The 20,349-nt window shown below is 34.6% G+C and overlaps 5 protein-coding genes across 22 annotated transcripts in view; 3 read left to right on the forward strand and 2 right to left on the reverse strand.

Moving 5' to 3' along the window:
• The first annotated feature begins 327 nt into the window (after positions 1–327).
• Positions 328–4,828, forward strand: LOC124186206 (telomerase reverse transcriptase-like). 2 transcript variants are annotated; one of them, XM_046577706.1, is made up of 11 exons: positions 328–654; positions 738–867; positions 1,168–1,316; positions 1,466–2,040; positions 2,197–2,519; positions 2,592–2,791; positions 2,891–3,144; positions 3,330–3,523; positions 3,688–3,903; positions 4,056–4,306; positions 4,542–4,828. In XM_046577706.1, the coding sequence occupies exons 3-11, from the start codon at positions 1,220–1,222 to the stop codon at positions 4,694–4,696; spliced, it is 2,265 nt and encodes a 754-aa protein (XP_046433662.1). In that variant the 5' UTR covers positions 328–654; positions 738–867; positions 1,168–1,219; the 3' UTR covers positions 4,697–4,828. The 2 variants fall into 2 exon arrangements, with proteins under 2 accessions (XP_046433662.1, XP_046433661.1); XM_046577705.1 differs by having other exon boundaries at positions 329–363; positions 451–867.
• Positions 4,829–5,054: 226 nt separating this feature from the next.
• LOC124186208 (CWF19-like protein 2) lies at positions 5,055–9,561 on the forward strand. Its single transcript, XM_046577707.1, has 11 exons — positions 5,055–5,412; positions 5,578–5,763; positions 6,067–6,501; positions 6,603–7,220; positions 7,308–7,431; positions 7,514–7,662; positions 7,928–7,993; positions 8,082–8,387; positions 8,478–8,633; positions 8,952–9,134; positions 9,269–9,561. The coding sequence occupies exons 1-11, from the start codon at positions 5,326–5,328 to the stop codon at positions 9,413–9,415; spliced, it is 2,457 nt and encodes an 818-aa protein (XP_046433663.1). The 5' UTR covers positions 5,055–5,325; the 3' UTR covers positions 9,416–9,561.
• An 82-nt stretch (positions 9,562–9,643) lies between these two features.
• Positions 9,644–12,983, reverse strand: LOC124186213 (retinoblastoma-binding protein 5 homolog). The gene is made up of 7 exons (XM_046577724.1): positions 12,831–12,983; positions 12,731–12,756; positions 12,475–12,647; positions 11,829–12,057; positions 10,697–11,152; positions 10,028–10,436; positions 9,644–9,794 (listed from the first exon to the last, which is right to left on the reverse strand). Exons 1-7 carry the CDS (start codon positions 12,847–12,849, stop codon positions 9,709–9,711), a joined length of 1,398 nt encoding a protein of 465 aa, XP_046433680.1. The 5' UTR covers positions 12,850–12,983; the 3' UTR covers positions 9,644–9,708.
• Positions 12,984–14,051: 1,068 nt separating this feature from the next.
• On the forward strand, positions 14,052–19,026 carry LOC124186425 (jerky protein homolog-like). Of its 7 annotated transcripts, none has more exons than XM_046578152.1 (5): positions 14,052–14,832; positions 15,031–15,171; positions 15,295–16,869; positions 16,992–17,174; positions 17,330–19,026. In XM_046578152.1, the coding sequence occupies exons 1-5, from the start codon at positions 14,511–14,513 to the stop codon at positions 17,380–17,382; spliced, it is 2,274 nt and encodes a 757-aa protein (XP_046434108.1). In that variant the 5' UTR covers positions 14,052–14,510; the 3' UTR covers positions 17,383–19,026. The 7 variants fall into 7 exon arrangements, with proteins under 7 accessions (XP_046434108.1, XP_046434109.1, XP_046434107.1 ...); XM_046578153.1 differs by having other exon boundaries at positions 14,052–14,517; positions 14,577–14,832; positions 15,031–16,869; XM_046578151.1 differs by having other exon boundaries at positions 14,052–14,517; positions 14,599–14,832; positions 15,031–16,869.
• LOC124186422 (spectrin beta chain, non-erythrocytic 1) overlaps positions 17,888–20,349 on the reverse strand; it is a 79,490-nt gene continuing 77,028 nt past the window's right edge. For all 11 annotated transcript variants that reach the window (XM_046578141.1, XM_046578140.1, XM_046578139.1 and 8 more), the window contains one exon: positions 17,888–19,654. In XM_046578141.1, coding sequence (XP_046434097.1) covers positions 19,415–19,654 — 240 coding nt within the window. In that variant the 3' untranslated portion in view covers positions 17,888–19,414. The remainder of the gene's footprint in view (positions 19,655–20,349) is intronic.

Below are 20,349 nucleotides of genomic sequence, written 5' to 3' on the forward strand. Positions count from 1 at the left end.
TTCAATTTTGTTTAATTTTACCAATCATACCAACCAATGCTCATATTATACCCCCCATAAATTGTATCATTAGTTAAGCATATGCCTGGTTAGTCTTTTCGCCAGTTCTTGGGACAAAGTGATCTTCGGCAATTTTCTTAATTCACCGTGTTCTGTTGCTAATTTCTAGTATAAAAAAACACCAATTATTTTCATCTGAAACTCGATACGTCGAGGTTAGATACGATGGGGTAGAGGACTCTTCTTGTAACTTCCGTAAGCATCTTTTTTTCAAATTACCAGCGGTTAGTAAGGCAGGCTTACCGTTACCCTCAAATTTCATTGATACGCAGGTAGACCTAACGGACCTTGCTGCGTGTACAGGTCAGTGCAGAACTAATTACCCTAGTCATAAACATTCCACACATGTAGGCTCTTCTACAACGAACACGTACATTTGATGTTCTACAGTACGTAAACAAAAGGACTAAAGGCGCTGTGGTTACTGAAATTGCTTGAAGGATGTTCGATCTGATCACTGAAATTATGTTGGGATAAGTATCCAATAGAGATCTGTGATCCAATTGTACTTCTATAACAATTGAAAAGGATGTTGAGTGAATTTCGCGAGTTCGTGGATTTTATCCAAGAAATAACAAGCGATTACCCCAGCAAGTTGGTTGAATTTTTTCGGGACATATTTATTTACGTTCCTGACGATAAAATACCGCCAAAATTTGAATACATGTGCCCTGCAGCTACGAAACCCACGGCGTTAACTGTTTCACTTCAGAAATATTTTGCCAACCAAACTAAAGACTTCTGCGAATTAACGTACAACGAAGGTTGGGATCAGTTGGAAGAACACTTGGGACCTGATCTTTTGCGGTTGGTCAAGATTTATCTAGTTTTTCAGTTCGAAAGAAGGAAAGCATTTCTATATTAGTAGAATGTCTGTAGTTTGTTTCTTCTACTAACAATTATGTTGCGGTCTTCATGCATTCCGTGAATTCGTCAGACCTTTATAGTATTTTGAATGATTGCAGCATCTGTGGTCAATAATTTGAACATTTGTGTTGATCATCGATAGTTACAATCATATATTCCATCGTTGATTGATGATCTGATTTTGAAGTATTTTCAGTTTGTATTTATTTGTACATTTATATTTTATATTTTTTTGCATAGATTCTGTCTCACCGAGTGTATATTTGCAAAGAAAACAAATGCCGGTGCTTTCATGGTATCAAACTTATCAAATTTGTGCAAAAAAATACCAGTCAACCCTCCTGAGAAACTAAGCAAACGATTTTATCACACAGCTAAATGTCAAGAAGGTAGTACTTAATTGTTCGAAGGAGTCTTAATAAATATTTATAAGCACATATAAATATGGTTATCTGTCCAAATTGATTAACAACAGAAGGGATGAGGAAATAACAGTCACATGATTTATACAAAGAATGAATCTTTCTTCACATTACAGAAAGTGCCGATGATTTACTCGTTTCCCGAGACGATAAAATTAACGAATGGGAGAAGCTGCAGAAAAATCTGATTCACTTATTTTGTCCCGATGACATAGATATTTCAACGGATGCAAATTTGTTCAAAACTTCGAGTAGTCGAAAGTTTCCAGATGGTCATGTACTAGTCAAGAAAAATAGTATGACAACTATGTCTTCCCAGGTCATCAACACACGAGTAGGAAATAAAAAAATTGTCCAGTACGAAGATTGCATGGAGCCGCTAGAGCTGCTGCTTAAGAAACTGAAGAAAGCTCATTCCAAATACAATTACGAAAAGGCGCTGAATAGACTGATTTCTTCAAACACAGTGGCTTCTAGTGGTGAGAAGACAATTGAGCACCACAATTCTAGAAATCAGCTACCACTTCCAGTCTTAAAGAAATACTTCAATAATATTTTCAACCACGTGATTCCACGAGAATTGTTTGGAAGTAACAAGAACAGAAATACTGTGATAAAAATAATTTGCCACTTGCTTGAAACACCTCAGTATCAGTCCATTAATTTGAGGTCATACATTTTAAAAATGAGGGTAAGGAAACTAAGCTGGACTAGATTACATACTCTTAAAAAAAAAAATAATGTCAATTAATATTGAAATGAGTTGCTAATTTTAAACATGTATTTTCTGTAAAGCAGTGAAACTTGCATTGAACTGACGATTTCATAACAGCATGATTTTTTGAAGGTATCTGAAATCCGTTGGCTGGACGGTGTCAAGAACAGTGATGCCCAATGGACAATATTGGGAAAATTATTAAAATGGTTTTTTAAAAACTACGTACTAGAAATATTCCGTACTCAATTATATGTAATGGTGACAAACAGTAAAAAGAAAATTTACTTCAAACAAATCGATTGGCAGAAACTGACCACTGAATTTATTAAGAAAATGTCACGGGACAAAGTTATCGCCAGAGTCAATGGCATCACTACTAAGGTCTCCTGCAACGGTAGGTGGATTCTTTTTCCAAAGAAGAATGGAGTGAGGCCTATTATGTCTCGAGTTGGGTAAGATTTTGTCCATTTTTCAATTGCTTATTGTGCAGACACATTTGATATAAGATTACGCATCGTTAACAGGGGCAGCGAAGTAGGTGAAAATACAAAACTGGCTCTCTGCTTCCTGCAGCAGCTGCATATAACAAAGTATGGAGAATCAGGAAAACAAATTTTCATTGAAAAATGGCGAAACCTGGTAGATAAATTTAGGAATGAAAGGAACAAAACTATGTACTTGGTGTGTTGTGATATCCAAAATGCTTACGGGGCGATTGATCAGAGTGAGTCTTTTTCTTCTATAAATTGTTCAACGAGTAAAGTAAAAAATGTGAATCTCATTCTATTAGATTGCAGTTTCATTGACGTTACACTTTTATTAGATAAACTTCTGGCAATTGTGGAATCGCTTGCTCATTCAGCTGGTCCGCAACTGAGCCTCAAATGGTATAAAATATCCAAAAATATCAATGCAGTAAAGTCAAACTGCTCTAGATCAAAGAAATGCTTCAAGTATCCGGAACTGGAACTACCGGTCCACTCGAAATCAATATTTGCCTGTGGATCTGATAAGGTGGTCAAAGTCAGAACAAAAGTGTTGCTTCGTGAGATAAAAAAAAACGTACTAATGCAGAATGTAGGTAATTCATTTACACATAAATCAAGCTGGCACTAACCCTAATCATAACAATATCTGTTGTGTACTGTAAACTCGGACCCAACATAAGCTGTTGAAATTGTGAATTGGAAATTGAAAGTGATAACTTGCAAATGCTGAATTCTGTGTTACACATACTATAATTAAACGTGAACATTCTATAGATACTTATATCAAACCAAAGGTATTTACTTCAAAAAGGAATTGCTCAAGGGGCTATATTATCGACTGCGTTATGTGACTTGTATTATGCACACATGGTAGAAACGAATCTGTCAGAATTCAAGGATAAGGGTTTACTATGTCGATATGTAGATGATTTTCTATTCGCAACAGAAGATAAAGCCTTGGCTGAACGGTATGTCTTTAAAATATATAACAGAAATAGTTCGGAAGATTGAGAAAATTGTACTACATGATAATTGTCTTGAGTAAATATTATTCTTGGACATGAAGGTCAGTACAAAACAGTTTTTTTTGTTAACGTGTAACGTGATAATTGTATTCATTGGGATTTTCCAGATTTTTGCAGTACGTGCATAAAGGATGCCCAGATTATAACTGCAGTTTCAATGCCGCTAAGACAAGAACAAACTTACCAGGCTATGAACATACTATGAACGATATCACCTATCTAGGCTATAATATCCATCCAAAAACTCTAGAGGTAACGTCGGATTTTTCAAAAAGCCCACGATACACGACCGTTCTGTCAAAGCCACGTTATCAAATATTACAGTAAGTTTAGACGAGTTGTATTTGAAACTTATATGAATTCCAATTGAAGGATCAGATCTTAACCAAAAGATGCTAATAATGTGTTGAAAATTTTTCCGCGCTATTTTGCCATTTTGCATTATCATGTCACCAATGTAAGTTTTCATTTACAGAACATTTCACAAGCGATTATCGAACTTGGCTTCGCTTAAGATCGATGGAATGGTTTTGGATCTTAAAATAAACAGCGAAGATACTATAATACACAATGTAAATTGCATGTTCAAAAGGCAAGCCGAACGCTGTCTGTGGCTTCTAAGTGCACTGTTTGATGATATATCTAGTCAGCTCAGTGAAATCTTTAAAATCATAAGGTCGACTAACTTACAAATCTTTCGACGCATACATCGGTATTTTCTTACACGTAAGTCACTCTTTATTAAAGGAATAGTGATTTACACATTGAATATACCAACTATTTTTTAAATATTTTCACAACATCCTAATATGTATTTTCTTCGTTGGTATTCCATCGGTCATTTACTACTGAAAACAAATGAATGTAAAATCTCTCGAAAACATTCCAGTTAGTTAATTTATTATTAGTTCAATAGCTATAGCAGATGTACGCAGTTATTCATTGTGCGATTATTTTTCAGATGGGTATAACTTTGAAAGCCTCGTCCCACGATTGTTGGTTATACCGTGGAAATCATATCGACAAGTATTCGGCAAGAAGCCCAGTATTCACGTCCATTTTCGGTCACTGTTTCTCAAGAGCATAAAAATGAACGAACATGACAGGGCCAATTGAGCCAGTTACAAAGTAGCCGCGTTATTGTCGCTCATTACTGTGAAAATGTTACTACAGTGCGACATTTTCTACTTGCATGATATAAGATTTTATACGAAAATAAATGAGATGCGTTTACAGAGAATTTTTTTATTTTAATATTTGAATGAGTGCGTTTGTTTGCCACCTTTCGGAAATAAAAGGTTTGAAAGATGCTACCGGTTTGCTAATTTTTTAACATTGACAGAACATTGACAGTGGGAGACAACGGAGCAGTGGAAGTGGAACAGCTAAGATATAGGCGCATAATTTCTCATTATCCTCTACCGCCTCGATCTCCACCACAAATATCGTCAGAGAGAGAAAGGAGTACTCCCGGCCACTCCCGGCATATTTCTGTCCTTTAAAAATTTGCTTCAAGCGGCTCATAACAGCGCTCCGTCTATCTTTTATAAGTCTATGGGCTAGTGCTCATGTTGGTTTTGCCAACTTGCAAATCCTATATCTTGACCCCCTAACCTCAAATCCTTAGCATAACATAACCTATAAACCAGTTTACGTCAACTTGACTACAACATCAAGAAATAAATACGAAACATCGTTGTAACCTCGGAATTGCATATCACTGCAATTATTGAAGTACCAATACAATGTCTTGGATACAATTTGAAAGTGGTAGAGAAAAAGATGCTGCGCGAAATGCGCTTCGAGAATCACGTCAAAAAATATTGGAAAAGGTAAACAAACATTAACGAGTTTAATTTTACTCTATTTTTATTGTTTTATTTTCTCTTATACCTATTCATTACGGTGAAATTTTTGACAATTTTCAAGCGTAGTTAACAAAACTGGTTGAAATGAATTTTCGAATTTCGATCGGAATTAAAGTTTTTTCTCATTAGGCGGAAGCTGAATATCACAAAAAGCAGATACGAGAGGAACAATCCAAACTCAGAGGGGACGACAAGTGGATGCTGCCCACTGTTGAGGCTAGAATAAAGGGTGATAAGAAAGCAGCAAAGAAACGAAAAAAGGCGAAAGAAAAAAAGTCAAAGAAGAAGAAAAAAAGTCGATCAAAGTCTAGCTCTGTAGGGTTGAATTTGCTTTTGTAATGCATGATTTGACACACAATTATAATTTGGTCCTGCCTTAATAGAATGTAGCTTACTAACAATTTTTTTTTATGAACAATCAATACTACAAATATTTTTTTTTTGCAGTAGAATCTGATAATTATCATGAAATAACAGTGAATTCTTGAGATATACTTTTCATTAAAATAGGATCCAAACAATTGCCTACTAATGAAATCATTAATATTATTGAAAACGAATAAAATTTGTACAGGGAGAATGAAAATTTTTTAATTTCGTCCTGAATTACTTGACCAGAGTTCCGAATCGAGTAAAGAAGAAGAAGATGAGGAATGGATTGAGAAGACCCATTCAATTGGAAATAAAAGTTTGCCAACACTGACGCAACCAGAGCCTAAAATTCTAGCGCCTGCTGTGAGGGATGAATGGATGAATCTGCCAGGTTTGTTTCCCTGCGTTAATCACAATGAGGAAAAGAGATCAAAAAATGAGGAAAAGGCAGCAGAAAAAAGAGATAGGGCAAGCATAGAACAGCTTGGTAAAAGTGAAAGAGAACTCAATCCGTATTGGAAAAATGGTGGTACAGGATTACCTCAAACTGAGGATCAAAGTAACATCAATAAAGGAAGCATGATCGATGCCAAATGGTTAAGAAAAAGTCTGCAGAGAGCTGAAGAACAAGCCAATGACGAGGGAAGGAGCCTGGAAGAAGTGGCTGCAGAAAGATGGGGGGTATGCTTTACATTTCATTTAGTAGAGTCGCATTTTCTCCCTTCCAAAAAAAAACAAACACTCTTTAAGTATGAGTTTTTATTAAGAGTTTTTTGTTACAGTCTTTGGCGAGACTGCAGTCCTTAATAGTCCAAGCCGAAAGCAAATCGCACACTGCCTCAAAAAGTAGGTATGATCCAGAAAAGGGTAAACGACAAGCTAGAAACAGAGAAGAGTCAGCCGAAAGATATTATCAGGGACGGAGAAATCGAAGTAGTAGTAGGGACAGCAGGGATTCAAACAGGCATACGAATTCTGAAAGGCATAAACGAACGTCACGATCCAAGAGCAAAGAGCGACACAGAGACTCGAGAAAGGAAGGTCATAGAAGAGAGAGGTCCAGAAGTAGAGAGAAATATGTGCGACAAAGCGACTCTGGGTTTCATGAGCGTAAATTAGCATTCAAGAAACCAAGCCAAGACGAGTACTCTAATTTCGCAAGTACTAGTAAATCGACATTGTCTTCTCGTTCAAGGAATTGGAAGAAACCTGAAGCTTTGAAGAGAGAAGCTGATAAGAGAAGTAAAGTTCCGCCATCCCGAAGCAAGTCAATGTCAGAAAGCGAGGAGAGTTCAGATTCAGAGACTAAGAAGAATGAAATTGAAGAACCAATTATGACTGAGGCAGAGATGAATCAGTTAGGAGCTAAAATTGTGAAATGCGAAATAATGGGAGATGATGTTAGTTATGTTTTCATTCTATAATAAGTTAACTAATAGCAATCAACTTTCAAATCACCTGTTGCTTCTATTTTTCTTTAATTCTAGGAACTGGCGGCAAAATTAAAAGCCCAGCTTGAAAAAGCCCGAGAAGCTCGTAAAAATGCCCCTGTGAAACGCACTGCTGATCGTGAGGAAACAACCGTGATTTTGACGAAAACCGATTCCAGAGGTACTGTATATTATTGGTTGAACACTATTCCATGGGAAAGCTCGTTGTTTCATTAATGTCAATCTGATTTTTCCTACTTTAGGAATGACGAGGCCTGTGGAGCCTAGAAATGAGTATCCAGAATCTAAAGATCCTCGTAAAAAAAATAAGAAAAAGAAAGTTGACACTCACGAGGCGGGACAGAGAGTTAGGTACTTTGCTGACGATGACAAATATTCAATAAAAGAAATGGTAAATATATAGAGCTTTCTATGTTAACTGGATCAGGTTTATATTGGTAATCACAAATGTTGTTCTGTAAACCAATCGCGTAATTGAATAAGATACCATTCTAGAGCCGTAACTTAGCAATAGTTTTGTATTAAAACATAGGATCTGTAATACGATTGTTTCATAAAAATTGGTGACTGTTAAAATAGTTGAGTATGCAGTCTAGCTATCGTTCATAAGTAAGAATGATCAAATTAGATGATTAATAACTGTAATTATCGTACAGTTTCAGCAAGAAAAAGGCCGTTCGACCAATGAGGATGACGCGATGTTTACGAAGATTGCTTCAAAGGTATTACATTACTAAAAAGCAGGCCAGAAATTTTGAAAATTTCCTACGTTCGACCACAACATAATTTCGTCTTTTTTTATTCTTTCAGACAATGGATATGGACGAAATGTTTGAAGACAAAGTACGCTTCAAAGAAAGAGATGCAAAAGAAGACGAGCGTGATCGTTTACAGGCAATAAAACAACACGAAAAAATGACCAAGAGTTTAGACAACTGCAGGTGGTGCATAGATTCTAAGCAAATGCTTAAACATATGATTGTTGCAATGGGGTCCAAGGTCTACATGAGTCTACCGTCTCACGGATCTCTTACTACTGGTCATTGCATTCTTGCTCCAATACATCACGTCGTTTGTCAGACACAGCTGGACGAAGATGTGTGGGAAGAGCTACAGGTGATAAAACTGTAACTTCTTTCATGCTACTTTCTCTCAATGAGGCAAATATTGAATACGAATTTTCTCATTTATTACGCTTGCTTCCAGACTTTCAGAAAAGCTATTACCAAAATGTTCATGGACCAAGAAGAGGACGTTATATTTTTCGAAACTTCTATGATGCATAGGAAATTTCCTCATATGCAGTTGGAATGCATACCAATGCCAAAAGAAATTGGTGATATGGCCCCCATATACTTCAAGGTAAGTGTACAGATTTTTTGGAATATAAAGGAATTGGAGTTCGAAAAAAGATTTTCGAATTTGCAAAAAGACATGATTTTTTGGAAGTATCACTTCTTATGTCCCCTTTGACCACGCAAAATGCCCTCTTCATTCCTAGAAATATATGAAAATTTAAATTTTCAGTTTATCCAAATTCTCATCTTTTTCACGCATATAATTAACGGAATTGTTTGAAAGTCATTAAATTACACAATAATGCGTTTTATCTCGCCCTTAGAGACTCTAATTTTATACATAACAAAACGCGTAACTTACACACTTATTTTCTTCTTATAGAAAGCTTTGTTGGAGTGCGAATCAGAATGGTCTACTAACAAAAAAGTCATCGATCTCAGCACAAAAAATGTTAGAAGGTCCATACCAAAAGGCTTACCTTATTTCGCAGTGGATTTTGGTATGGAAGGAGGTTTCGCGCACGTAATTGAGGATGAAAATATGTTCCCTAAGAACTTTGCACAGGTAAAAATGACCGATATCATAATAAGAGGTTTTCTGTTCCTGAAATAGGATTTCAAAAATCAAGTCAAATTCCAGAGTGCCGTACTCAATTTTTTCGCGACTTTCATTTGATCATTACGTTTTACTGTACTTAGGAAATCATTGGAGGCATGTTGGACTTGGATCGCAACTTGTGGCGGAAACCGAAGCGCGAAAATTTTGATCAACAGAGGTCAAAAGTGATAGAATTCGCTAAAATGTGGAAAAAGTATGACTTTACTGTCGGCGATGATTCAAACTGATTTTACTCGTACAAAACCACTTTAAGAGTTAAAATGTACAGTAAACAAAAAAAAAATTTCAAAAGAACATTACATAATAATTTTATGTACATAGTTACTTTACGTGAATAGTGAATACCTTTTAAAATGAGCATTGTAAAAAGGAAGTAAGACTTGATTAAAGATTGATGAATATTTATCAGTGACGAAATTATTGTAGATGTAGAATGAAAAATTGTATGTGAAAGGTTGATGTTAAAATTAGGAGACAATTTATTTAGAAAACTTTACATAAATTTGGCTAATACATACATTCATTTTCCTTTCCGATGTTCAAGCCTAGGTCTACCTTTTTTTGCTGCTGGTTTGTCCTTTCCTTTGTTTAAAAGTGGATGAGTTTCTGTAAAAAAACATTATACTCCTGTACTATTGAATGACAACGCGAATGTATTAGGTATGATATTTTTGTCAAAACAAAATGATAGAATCGTTGAAAGTGGATCAAAAGTGATAAAAGCCATTTTGCAACTACAACAATAACTCATCAGTGTTTCCTTCTATTCTATAAAAACAATTCTTGGAATACTGTTAGGCCGAAATGTATTCATTTCTTGTAACATCTTGAAAACAAACCATCGGTTGGTGCCCCTTGTAGATTGATATCATGGGAGCGATGTTTTTTTACTGGAGGTTCTTGAGGTGTGGATTGTGTGTCTTCTGACTCTTCAACATCGGGTGAAATTGGCAAAAATTGAAGTGACCCAATGTTTTCAGTTTCTTCGTCAGAACTACAAAATGCAGCCACCCTGTCAATTGCAGCTACGTCAACTTCGATTTCTTCATCTTGCGCCTCTTCCCCTTGGACCACAGACTTGTCTTCGTCACTCAAATCAAACTCACTTTCTCTTTCCTCGTATTCAACATTTTCATCTAGCTCTTTGAAATCAGGAGCAAATGCTGACCAATTTTCAACCTGGTTTTGAGCCCAAATAGAAACCACTCCAGATGATATTGAAGCAATTATTGGTCTCACTGGATGCCACTAGTGAAAATAATTTTGACATAAAATTATTGACAGCAATATAGCAATATAGTTTATAATGGATTGGTAATGAAAATTTGTTTATTATACAAGTTCGTAGGAAAAAATTTGACGATGGTAATTGTTTGATAGAGAAAAACCAGTAATATATAAAAGGGGATTTTTTGATGATAAAAGCAGCTACTGAATTTTACGTGAAAAAAAATGCTCCAGTCCGGGATTGCAGAGCTGAAAATTGGTTCAGATTGATGTGTTCTTACCACAACATCAAGCAGAAGCTCTCCTTTGGTTCCATGTAATATTTTTACTAAATTTCCAATACTTTTTTCCCAGATGTAGAGAGCATGTTGTCTTGCAGAACCAGCACAAACATATTCACCGTCTCCTGAAAAGCAACACTTCTTCCACATTGTTTTGTTGACCAAATCTTGTAATTTTTGGATAGGTTCCGGCTCCCCATCCTTGCCACAGGCCAGAACTTCCGTACTATCGTAAACTCTTATAACTCTGTCCGAAGTATTGACAAGATAACAGTCTCCTCGTCTAGCAAACTCTATACTTTTTACAGCTGTATTACTGGCTGTGCCTTGAGATATTTTGTAAGAGGCTTTAACAGCTAGACTTTCTGAGTTGAGAACTAGTATTCTTCCTCTAGCATTACCAGTAAATATGTAATCTCCTCGCCTGTTAAATGATGCTACTATATTCAAGTCACTCTGTAAAATAAACAAGGTAAACGGTTAATTAAGGTTTCTTGCTGTCGATTTGATTTAAAAAATTATAAATCAGGGCCTCATATGATATTGATATAGCTTTGATATTTCACAGAAAAAGAGGGGAAACTTTTATAAAATTGTAAAAAAAAATAAAATAAAGTAAAATCACTTTTATTTATCATTTGCATTTTCAGACCAAAAGAAGGTGAGTCAAAAATTCTTTCGAATCAATTTTTACACAATGGTACTACGTATTTCCCAGCAAAATTTTCAGTCTTTTGATATGAAAAAAAATGTGCAAAGTAGTTCAAAGCAGTTTTTCTAAGAAGTCTCTCAACGGATCAATAATCGTAAGAACGCTGCTGGACTATTAGGCAACATGAGCTGTTCGGATGGAAAAAAATGAACAAATAAAAACGGAACCATTAACAAATTTGCCAAAGTCTCCACTCAAGGGAGTTGATTTACTTTCATTTAAGCCCTTAGAATATTAGAAACTTTTCATGGACATTTTAGTAAGCTAATCAATGAATGGGCCAATAACCTTTAAATTACAGCTCTCATCTCATATGTCACATCAAAAATTAAAGACTGCTGATATGAGCATGACTAAATGTCAATCGTGACAGTTATTTGAGTTTCGTTTTCAGCTCTGATAAAGAGTGTAAATACATACATCTTCCTCGAGAGGTATGACCCTGTGTGTGCCTTCGATTTTTACCAAAACAGCAGCATGTCTCATGGGACAAACCAGAAATTTGTTAGCATTTCTTGGGTGAAATTGAACCTTTAATATAGGTGACGGAAATCTATATTTTTGGTCACATTCTCCTGAGAGAACATCCCAGATGCAAACATTGTTGTCTGTAGAAGCACTCAGGAGCTTATGTCCATTTCTTGACCAGCTGTGCAGACATAATAAACAATTAAAAAATACGGCAAGTAAGTATAAATGAAAGACGAAGGCAGGTAAACATTAGATGCGATGTATAACATATATATAATTGTAATGTTATTTCATAATATATTTTTCAGTCTTTAGCAAACTGTTTCAAGAATTAAAAAATCTATGAACTTTGCCCATTTTCCAAAGCCATTCTGTCTTGCCAATTTTGTTTACAAGTTAATTTTTCATTAATACATCAGTTCTGCTTTATGATTAAATACAAATTCCATAATTACTGTATTGAGACCAAGGCATTGGTAAAATTATTTATAATTCAAATTTACATGAGAAAAATTAAAAAAGTTTTACCAACACTCAATGTAACATGAGAATAACTTATGTTAGTGTAACTTATGCTGAAACTTTTTTTTCTTACCTTATAGAACAAACGGGATGCACGTGAGCACTGATTATCTTTGCTATGCCTCGAGTTAGAAAATCCCAAATTACTATCCTTCCATCATTGCATCCTACAGCGAGCAGTGTTCCTCTTTTATTGAACGCACAGGTTACTGCAAGAGATATGCAATCCAAAGTTCCATCGAATTCCTGGAAAAAAAGAGAGTAAGTCTGTAGTATTGCAATATTAGGTTATAATACTAATAAAGTTTTACCAGAAAAACACAACTTACTTCGGGATAATTTTGCCCAAAGGATTCTGAAAAATATATCAATTAATTCAAGTATAATATAATTTTGTGAAATGTTTACTGAATATATAAGATAGCTCACCTAATAATTCTAAATTCATTTCTTCTCATTCAATATTTTGTCAACAAATAGCAAACAAATCTTTGATATCTGTCGATAGCAGATATCAGCAGATATTACCGGTACGTCACCTTAATACGACCATGGTGTCATGAATACTTTAATGAATACGACTCGAGACAAACTACAAGGCGCAAGCGGTGAAAATCCCCTAGGACAAGAAGTGGGAGAGAGAGAGAAAGGGAAAAATAGATAGATAGATACATGACCTTTATCTAACAGTGTTAAAATTGTTCCATGATATATAACTGCATGTAATTATTAAGAATAAACTGGAAATATTGTTAAATAAATAACAAATATCAAACATAGTGAAAATTGTGAAAATAATAAAAATATGTGAAGGTTAAACAATGAAAAACATTAGTATTATATTTCACATATATTGCTGTCGATTCAAATTAATATTACAACTATTAGTAATAGTTAATAGCCATTGATATGATATACTTGACTTATGTGTCATTAATACTGTATACTTCATAGTATAATAGCTTAAATCTGTGAGCTCAGAGAATAAATAATTTTAATAATTGTTACAGGTATGTAACAGCTTCGACCCGCGGCAATCCAACAAATGTTTTGCAAGGCCGTGGTGGGCTATCAACTTGGTCGGACTATAGAGTGCTGCCACCGACTCCTGGTAGATGGAAACTTTTTGAAAAGGTATACCTTGTAATCCAACAAATTATGAAAATGGTGAGATAAAATCAATACTGTACGATATGCAATTTCGTGAATCAAACAAGACAATATATAACGCAAGGTTTATTATAAAATTAACGTCATTAACGCAATGGCCATAGCAGTTATATAAAAATTTTTAATTAAACTTAGTAATTGATGTAAAGCAAGACACATCGAGTTACTACAATTTTTCTCCCGATGGTCCTTTGCTCTCTTACTTGTCAAACATTGCAATTGCGTTATGAATCACCTACAATGGACCAACGACCATTGCCGGTACGGAAAATTGGCACTGTGATAGGACAAACTCCCGGGACCAGTGCCTAACTACAGTCGGTTTTTTTTGGGAATTTATTGTTTCAATTATTACAGACAACCGAGAGGCGATTTAAATAAAAAAACTCATTTGAGTGTTAATGAGGGGCTAATTATATGGAGCTTATGCCTATTCACTTTTGGCAACCTATTGCCGTAACGGTCGAATGGTCGAACGCGCATGCGATACAATTTTAAAGCAAAAACAGTTGTTTTGTTAGGTTGTTCAACCGTCACAACAAATTTTGACAGTTGAGGCCGGTTGAGGTTACATTGTACAGTAGAGACTTAGAGCGGAACTTATGACGGTTGTTCGTCTTGACAAAACAATTGCATTTACGCTAGAAATTTAAGGCATGCACGTGAGATATTCGACCGTTAGCTAATCACTCTATATTACTGTACATACTTATATGAAATTAGTGTACATATATATATCTCTGCGTACACGCAAAGTCACATTGGATTCACCAAACGATTGGCGATCTTTCAAATGTCTAGTCAATGCGTTGATTTCATAACAATTGTTTATGGAGAAGATGGAAAAACAAATCGTTTACTGGATACTGTTTAAACTTTAATTTGAGTGCACCTATAATTTTTGCAATATACCGCAGCTAGAGACCGAATAATAAGAAAATGCAAGGTAATAATGAAAATGAGCTAAAAGTAAGAAAGCGAAAAAATCTGACTGTCCATGAAAAGTTGACAATTTTGAAAACACTAGACAACGATGTTGGATGTTCGACAACAACTATTGCACAAGAGTATGGTGTTGACCCAAGGACAATTAGAAATTGGAGACAGAATCGGCAAGAATTAGAAAAATTGAGCAACACCAGATCGATGAAAACAAAACGAGTTCGAAAATCTCGGTTTGAACAACTCGAAAAAGCTTTGTACACCTGGTTTCAGGAAATGCGATTCAGAGGAGCTCCTGTCAATGGCCCTGTTATCAGAGGTAAACACAATCTGTATATTTCAAATCATTTTCAAAAACCGCTACCTGTTTAACTTACCATTCTGCAAGTAAAACAAATTATATATATCTGTATATCCGGACATTTTATAGAAATATGCACACTTTGCGACAGCGATGCTCGTAATTAGAACTTTATTTCTTTTCATCCATTAAAATTAAGTCTAATTCATTGTCTAGCGAAAGCATTAGAACTGTCTAAGGAAATGGAAGATGGGACTATGGTAAACTTTGTAGCAAGTGAAGGATGGCTAAGCAAATGGAAATCTAGATTTGATATACAAAAACTTATTTGTGACAATAAAGCTGAAGATGAACCAGGTGATGAAATGTTTGTAGAAGAGTTTCCATTAATCATAAAAAAGGAAGAGCCTGGGACTAATATTGTTCAGGTTGACGAAACTGATTTATATTATCAAATGTTATCTGCATGTACTTCCATAGAGGACCAAGAACGTGAAGCTGTGTGCCTTCAGCAAACTGAAGACCACAATATCAAAGCTGCACCAGCAGAAACAATTGTTATGCAAAAATTTCCGATAATTGTAAAACAAGAAAAAGTTTCTGAGGGTGAAATTTCTACCAACGATGAAATTGATTTAAATCATAAAGCATTATCTTTGGAGAAAGAAAAAAATTTCCAAACTGTGGGTTCAAAACAAAGTAAGACTTCCACTAATATAGTTGAACCAACAGAAAGAATTTTTCTACCAGAAGTTTCTGAAATTTCCAAACACGAAAGTCGAAACAAAAACGAAATTTCAAATACCAATGAAACTGGTACAAATTGTACAATGTTATCACAGAAATCTCCCAAGGAGGAGAAAGATCCCATGGATACAAGTTTTATGCAAAATGAGAATCACAAACAAATACCAGCTTATACTAACATAGCTGAATCAAGAGAAAATTTTTTTTTTTTAGAAAATCCGTTAATAGAGAAAGCGGAGTGGGAAATTGCTAACACAAATAAAACACAACCTTCGAGAACTGTGGCAGAGAAAAATGATTCTGAAAACCTAGATCTTATTAGACGAAATGATAATCGAATCCGGGTAATAGGTTACAATCCTATCAAAACACCAACAGATAAAATTTTTATTCAAGAGTATCCATTACACTGCAAGGATGAAGAGGTTGTAGCTAGTCAAATTTTTAATGCAACTGAAGCTGATTTGTATTATAAGATGCTCCCATCTCGTAATTTAACCGAAGAAAAAGATCGCGAAGCTATGGCACTTCATCAGAATAAAGACAGAGTTACAGTGATGACCTGCTACAACTCAAATGCATCGCTAAAGCTCCCGTTAATCGTCATTGGAAGGTATCCTAAACCAAGGGCTTTGAAAAACATATCTAAATCCACGCTTCCAGTTTACTATACGGGTGAACCAAGCGCAATGATGACCATTAATATTTTTAAAATTTGGTTCAAGGAAGTATTTGTACCCCAGGTTACAACTTTTTTAAGAGAAAGCGGCCTTCCTTTAAAAGCAGAGCTTTTGGTTAACGATGCTACATCTGATTCTAAGAACGAAGTTATTTCGTTCAATGATATCAAAGCATATTATTTACCACATAATAAAACATCTGTCCACCTATCAGATCGTGGAACGACTGATAACCTGAAAAGACGTTACACATCACTGCTTCTGAGATCAATTTTATATGCCCAAGAAAATGGGTTTTCAGTTGGTACACATTTGAAGTCTGTAAACATTAGAGATGTTATATATTGGTTGAGCGACGCTTGGGATGAAGTCACTCCTAGTAAAGAGATCATTTCTGACAAAAATCCACAGTCCGACAATCAAATATGTGACATTAAGGCAGAAACGACAACCTCAAATCAAGGCATAACTGATCAAGATCTTTTGAATCTTTTGCAACAAATTGATAGCTATAAAACTGCAAAAAAAGAAATTGTGCATGAATGGATTAAGAACAATGATAATGCGTTCGCACAAATGCCGACAAATGAAGAAATTATTAAAATGGTTGAGGAGAACGATGAACTGGGTGAATAAGTTTGCACTGTACTTTGTAAAAATATTTTCAATATTGTTTTTGTAAATTCATTTATAAACATAATTGTTAAAAAATTTTTAACTATGCAATACCGGTTTCTTATTGTTTTTCAGAAGACGACGATGCCAATTTAGATGAGACTGTGAATGTGAAACCAGAAGATGTAGTAACTGCAGCTAATACAATACTTGCATTCTTTGAGAGACATAGTTTTTTGACAAGGGCAGAATTAGCCACGATAAGAAAGGTCAAACGAATTGCCATGCAAATAAGAATTTCTCAACAAGTTTCAAAGAGTTAATAATATGTAATATTCCATTTACGTACACATTCATGTACAATACAAGTTAACAATAAATTTGGAAAAGTCTGTTTTTTTTTTTTTTTTATTTGAGATTAAGTATTTTATCCTAAAAACATAAGTATTTTATATTCACAACTGTTGTTACAGCCCGCAATGATGTTGGCGTACTTTTGGGGACGAGTTACAAAAAAATTTCGTAACTTTTCACTTTCTCGAATTTTAGTCTCCTACAGCCTATAGCCAGGAAACTGATTAAGAAAACACAGCACAAGGACCTTCGTTGGACAAGACAAGAGTTTAGGAACATAATAGTCTTACTAAAAATTCACCACAAATTGAGCAAACAAAATTGTATCAGTACATCAGGGATATATCTACTGAGGACCAAGCAATGATATTTCAACAAGTTTTTTCACACTCATTCAGAATTCGGTTGCAGAATTAACCTTTCAATCACGCTGCAGCTACGCTGTGTCAATAAATTAGTGACGTAACCGAGTATCACATTGTTCGGTCCCAATGTTTTCTGTTTTGAATGTGATGGACAATTTGCAATAACAGATACGCGCAAAGCATTGAAAACCTACGTCATCTACGGTACAGATAGACAAGTCAAATAGTAATCTATTTTTGATGGATGGTATTTATTTAATCGAAGATGAAAATATCTTGAGATTGTAGAATGAACGGTTGCTATGTAATATGTATATTACTTCAAGTTTCTAAATATTTTTATTGTATTTTATTACATTTTGATCTTGTTTCTACATACCTACATCATACACACTAGTACTGCTTGGATGTAAAATATTACTCATATAATATAATAATGTATTTTCTGTATACATAGCGTTAATATACTTTACAAATTTAAATTAACTGGAGCAACTGATATAATATATGTTCAATATAATGTAAACTCTGAAAGTATAATATAAATGCAATATTATTCTTCAAGAGAAGAAAACCAAAAATCGAAAAGAAAAAAAAAAATGTTATGTTTATTATTTAATACAGTGTATAAACATTGGCCCCAAAAATACAATTCGGTGTTCTCAAATACATATTTAACAGTTTTGGCATATATTATGACATCTATATTTCATGTATATTATTTATATACACACTATAATATAAAAATGCAGAGGATGGATTCTTCACCTGCGATTTCTAGTCCGTTCGTGTTGGGCGTTGCTATTTAAACGTGTCCGTACAATCAAGTCGTTCCTGATAAAATTTAAATAGGACTCAAACAAGAGGAATCATAAGATATTGTGAACTCAACGCCTCCAGTTACTTCCCCGTCGAAAGTAGCAAATTAATAATTTTCTGTACTAACAATAAATGTTATGGAGTTTTCAACAATTAACTGATAGAATAATCAAGAAATGTGGCAATATGTACAAGGCCCACGAACGTACGTGGAACGAGTCTTTTACTACATATTATATTATATTGTGTATATATATGCATAAATTGTATATTTTATTGTGTACACATATAAACTTCACAATGATTATCATGAAGACTTATCGTTGACATTTATGTCTTCAATATCTGTAAATTCGATTGATTATACTCATTATTTACTCCTTTGCTCGATATCAAGTCAGGTACGTTTCAAAACACACCATAAGGATTATTGATTATGACCCTTGAGACAAGATATTGAAATCAACCTCTATTCATACGAAGTTTTGTTTTTAGTTTTGTAATGTAATACATAACTAGACGTTGATGCAACACGTTTTATTTCAAAGTTGATAGGGTATTTAAATCATTATAAACAAATTTCTATATCGCAATGAGAGTTCCTCAATAGCTACTATAATATTGAATTTTCATCGGTATATCAAAAAATTTAATCTCCGTGTTGAAGAATAACGCCTGATATTCTCATTTCTAAGAAGCATTAAATACTCTCTTCATCTTTCTCTATATAGCCGTTCATCTTCTCTCACAAAATAATAGATGAACAATAATATGTGAATCAAGGAAGAACATTTAAAAAAAACGTGCGTTCTACAAATTGGCGAGAGAATAATGAAAAACGGTTCATGATATTTATAATATTGATGCATATAACTTACTGTTGGAAATGATGAATGAATTTGTTTTGTTCACATTTAAATAATCTTTCGAATAACTCATGTTCATTTATCAATTTCTGAGTTTTCTTCATTCTCATTGGCTTGTTTTATTTTATTTTTTTCGCTTATCTCCGTCAAATCGCTACGATTGTGATGGCTTCTTTCTTCTGCCGAATAAGTTACTCAGTACAGAACTGCGCTTGCTATCTCTATCCTTACGACTTCCTGTACTCTGTTCACTCTCCGATCCACTTTCCGACGCTCTTCTACTGTCGACGACAGATAAACCCTGTGCACCTTGACCTCCAGCTGGTGGCGGTGCTACATAAGGAGGTAGCGAAGCTGGTCTTCCGGTAAAAGAATTGACTGTTTGTTGACTTCCCTATAGATAAGAAAATTGTTCAATTAGGGTGTTGAAAATATGCAATCATGGAAAAACTTTCAAAGACTAACGATTGAGGGGGTATACAATAGTAGACGCCTGAGAAAGTGGGTAAATTTTCTGCAGTCATATGATGACAACCAGTAATTCAATTCTATTGGGGTTTGTTTTATTGATAAGTAGTAGTAGATCGAATTTCATGCACATATTTTAGAATCAATCGTTAGGAAGCATTGTTACTGAAAATAACACCAACTATTTTGTTCCGTGACATGTCTTGTGGTAGTCACAATATCTCAAAAACCGTCCAAAGGATTTACTTCAAATTTGGAAACAAAATTCCTAGGTAGTTTATCTTTTGCCAGGATCCCACGTTTTTTTTTGGTAATTATACAAAAGTCGTACATTTTTTACGAATAATTGAATTTGAACCCCAATCTGTCGCTGTTTAGTTAAAAATCAAAAATTTGGATTGTGGCAGAGAATAAAGTATCCAAAAATTCATTTTTAAAATTTGAAGAAAATCGCTTGTGCGGTTTTTGATATATCATGGGCACTTCAAAACACGTCACGCAGCGAAATAGTCGACGTTATCGTACATAACAATGCCCCCATTGATCGAATCTGATAAAAAATGGAAGAAACATGTCAATAAAACTTGACATACATATTTTTGAATAAAACAAATCCCAATC

The sequence above is a fragment of the Neodiprion fabricii genome, chromosome 7 (genome assembly GCF_021155785.1).
Source record: "Neodiprion fabricii isolate iyNeoFabr1 chromosome 7, iyNeoFabr1.1, whole genome shotgun sequence".
Lineage (NCBI taxonomy): Eukaryota > Metazoa > Arthropoda > Insecta > Hymenoptera > Diprionidae > Neodiprion > Neodiprion fabricii.

Bases quoted from the DNA above. Each gene is read 5' to 3' on its own strand.
- LOC124186206 (XM_046577705.1), top strand. From the start codon at position 590: ATGTTGAGTGAATTTCGCGAGTTCGTGGATTTTATCCAAGAAATAACA. The intron at 868-1,167 runs GTTGGTCAAGAT...TTTTTTGCATAG, and splicing joins TTGGGACCTGATCTTTTGCG to ATTCTGTCTCACCGAGTGTA. The intron at 1,317-1,465 runs GTAGTACTTAAT...TTCACATTACAG, and splicing joins CACAGCTAAATGTCAAGAAG to AAAGTGCCGATGATTTACTC.
- LOC124186213 (XM_046577724.1), bottom strand. The intron at 11,153-11,828 runs GTATGTATTTAC...TTTATTTTACAG, and splicing joins TCATACCTCTCGAGGAAGAT to AGTGACTTGAATATAGTAGC. The intron at 9,795-10,027 runs GTTTGTTTTCAA...GTTTTTTTACAG, and splicing joins ACAAGGGGCACCAACCGATG to AAACTCATCCACTTTTAAAC.
- LOC124186425 (XM_046578148.1), top strand. From the start codon at position 14,511: ATGCAAGGTAATAATGAAAATGAGCTAAAAGTAAGAAAGCGAAAAAAT. The intron at 14,833-15,030 runs GTAAACACAATC...TTCATTGTCTAG, and splicing joins CAATGGCCCTGTTATCAGAG to CGAAAGCATTAGAACTGTCT. The intron at 16,870-16,991 runs GTGAATAAGTTT...ATTGTTTTTCAG, and splicing joins TGAGGAGAACGATGAACTGG to AAGACGACGATGCCAATTTA.
- LOC124186208 (XM_046577707.1), top strand. From the start codon at position 5,326: ATGTCTTGGATACAATTTGAAAGTGGTAGAGAAAAAGATGCTGCGCGA. The intron at 7,994-8,081 runs GTATTACATTAC...TTATTCTTTCAG, and splicing joins TTACGAAGATTGCTTCAAAG to ACAATGGATATGGACGAAAT. The intron at 8,388-8,477 runs GTGATAAAACTG...GCTTGCTTCCAG, and splicing joins ATGTGTGGGAAGAGCTACAG to ACTTTCAGAAAAGCTATTAC.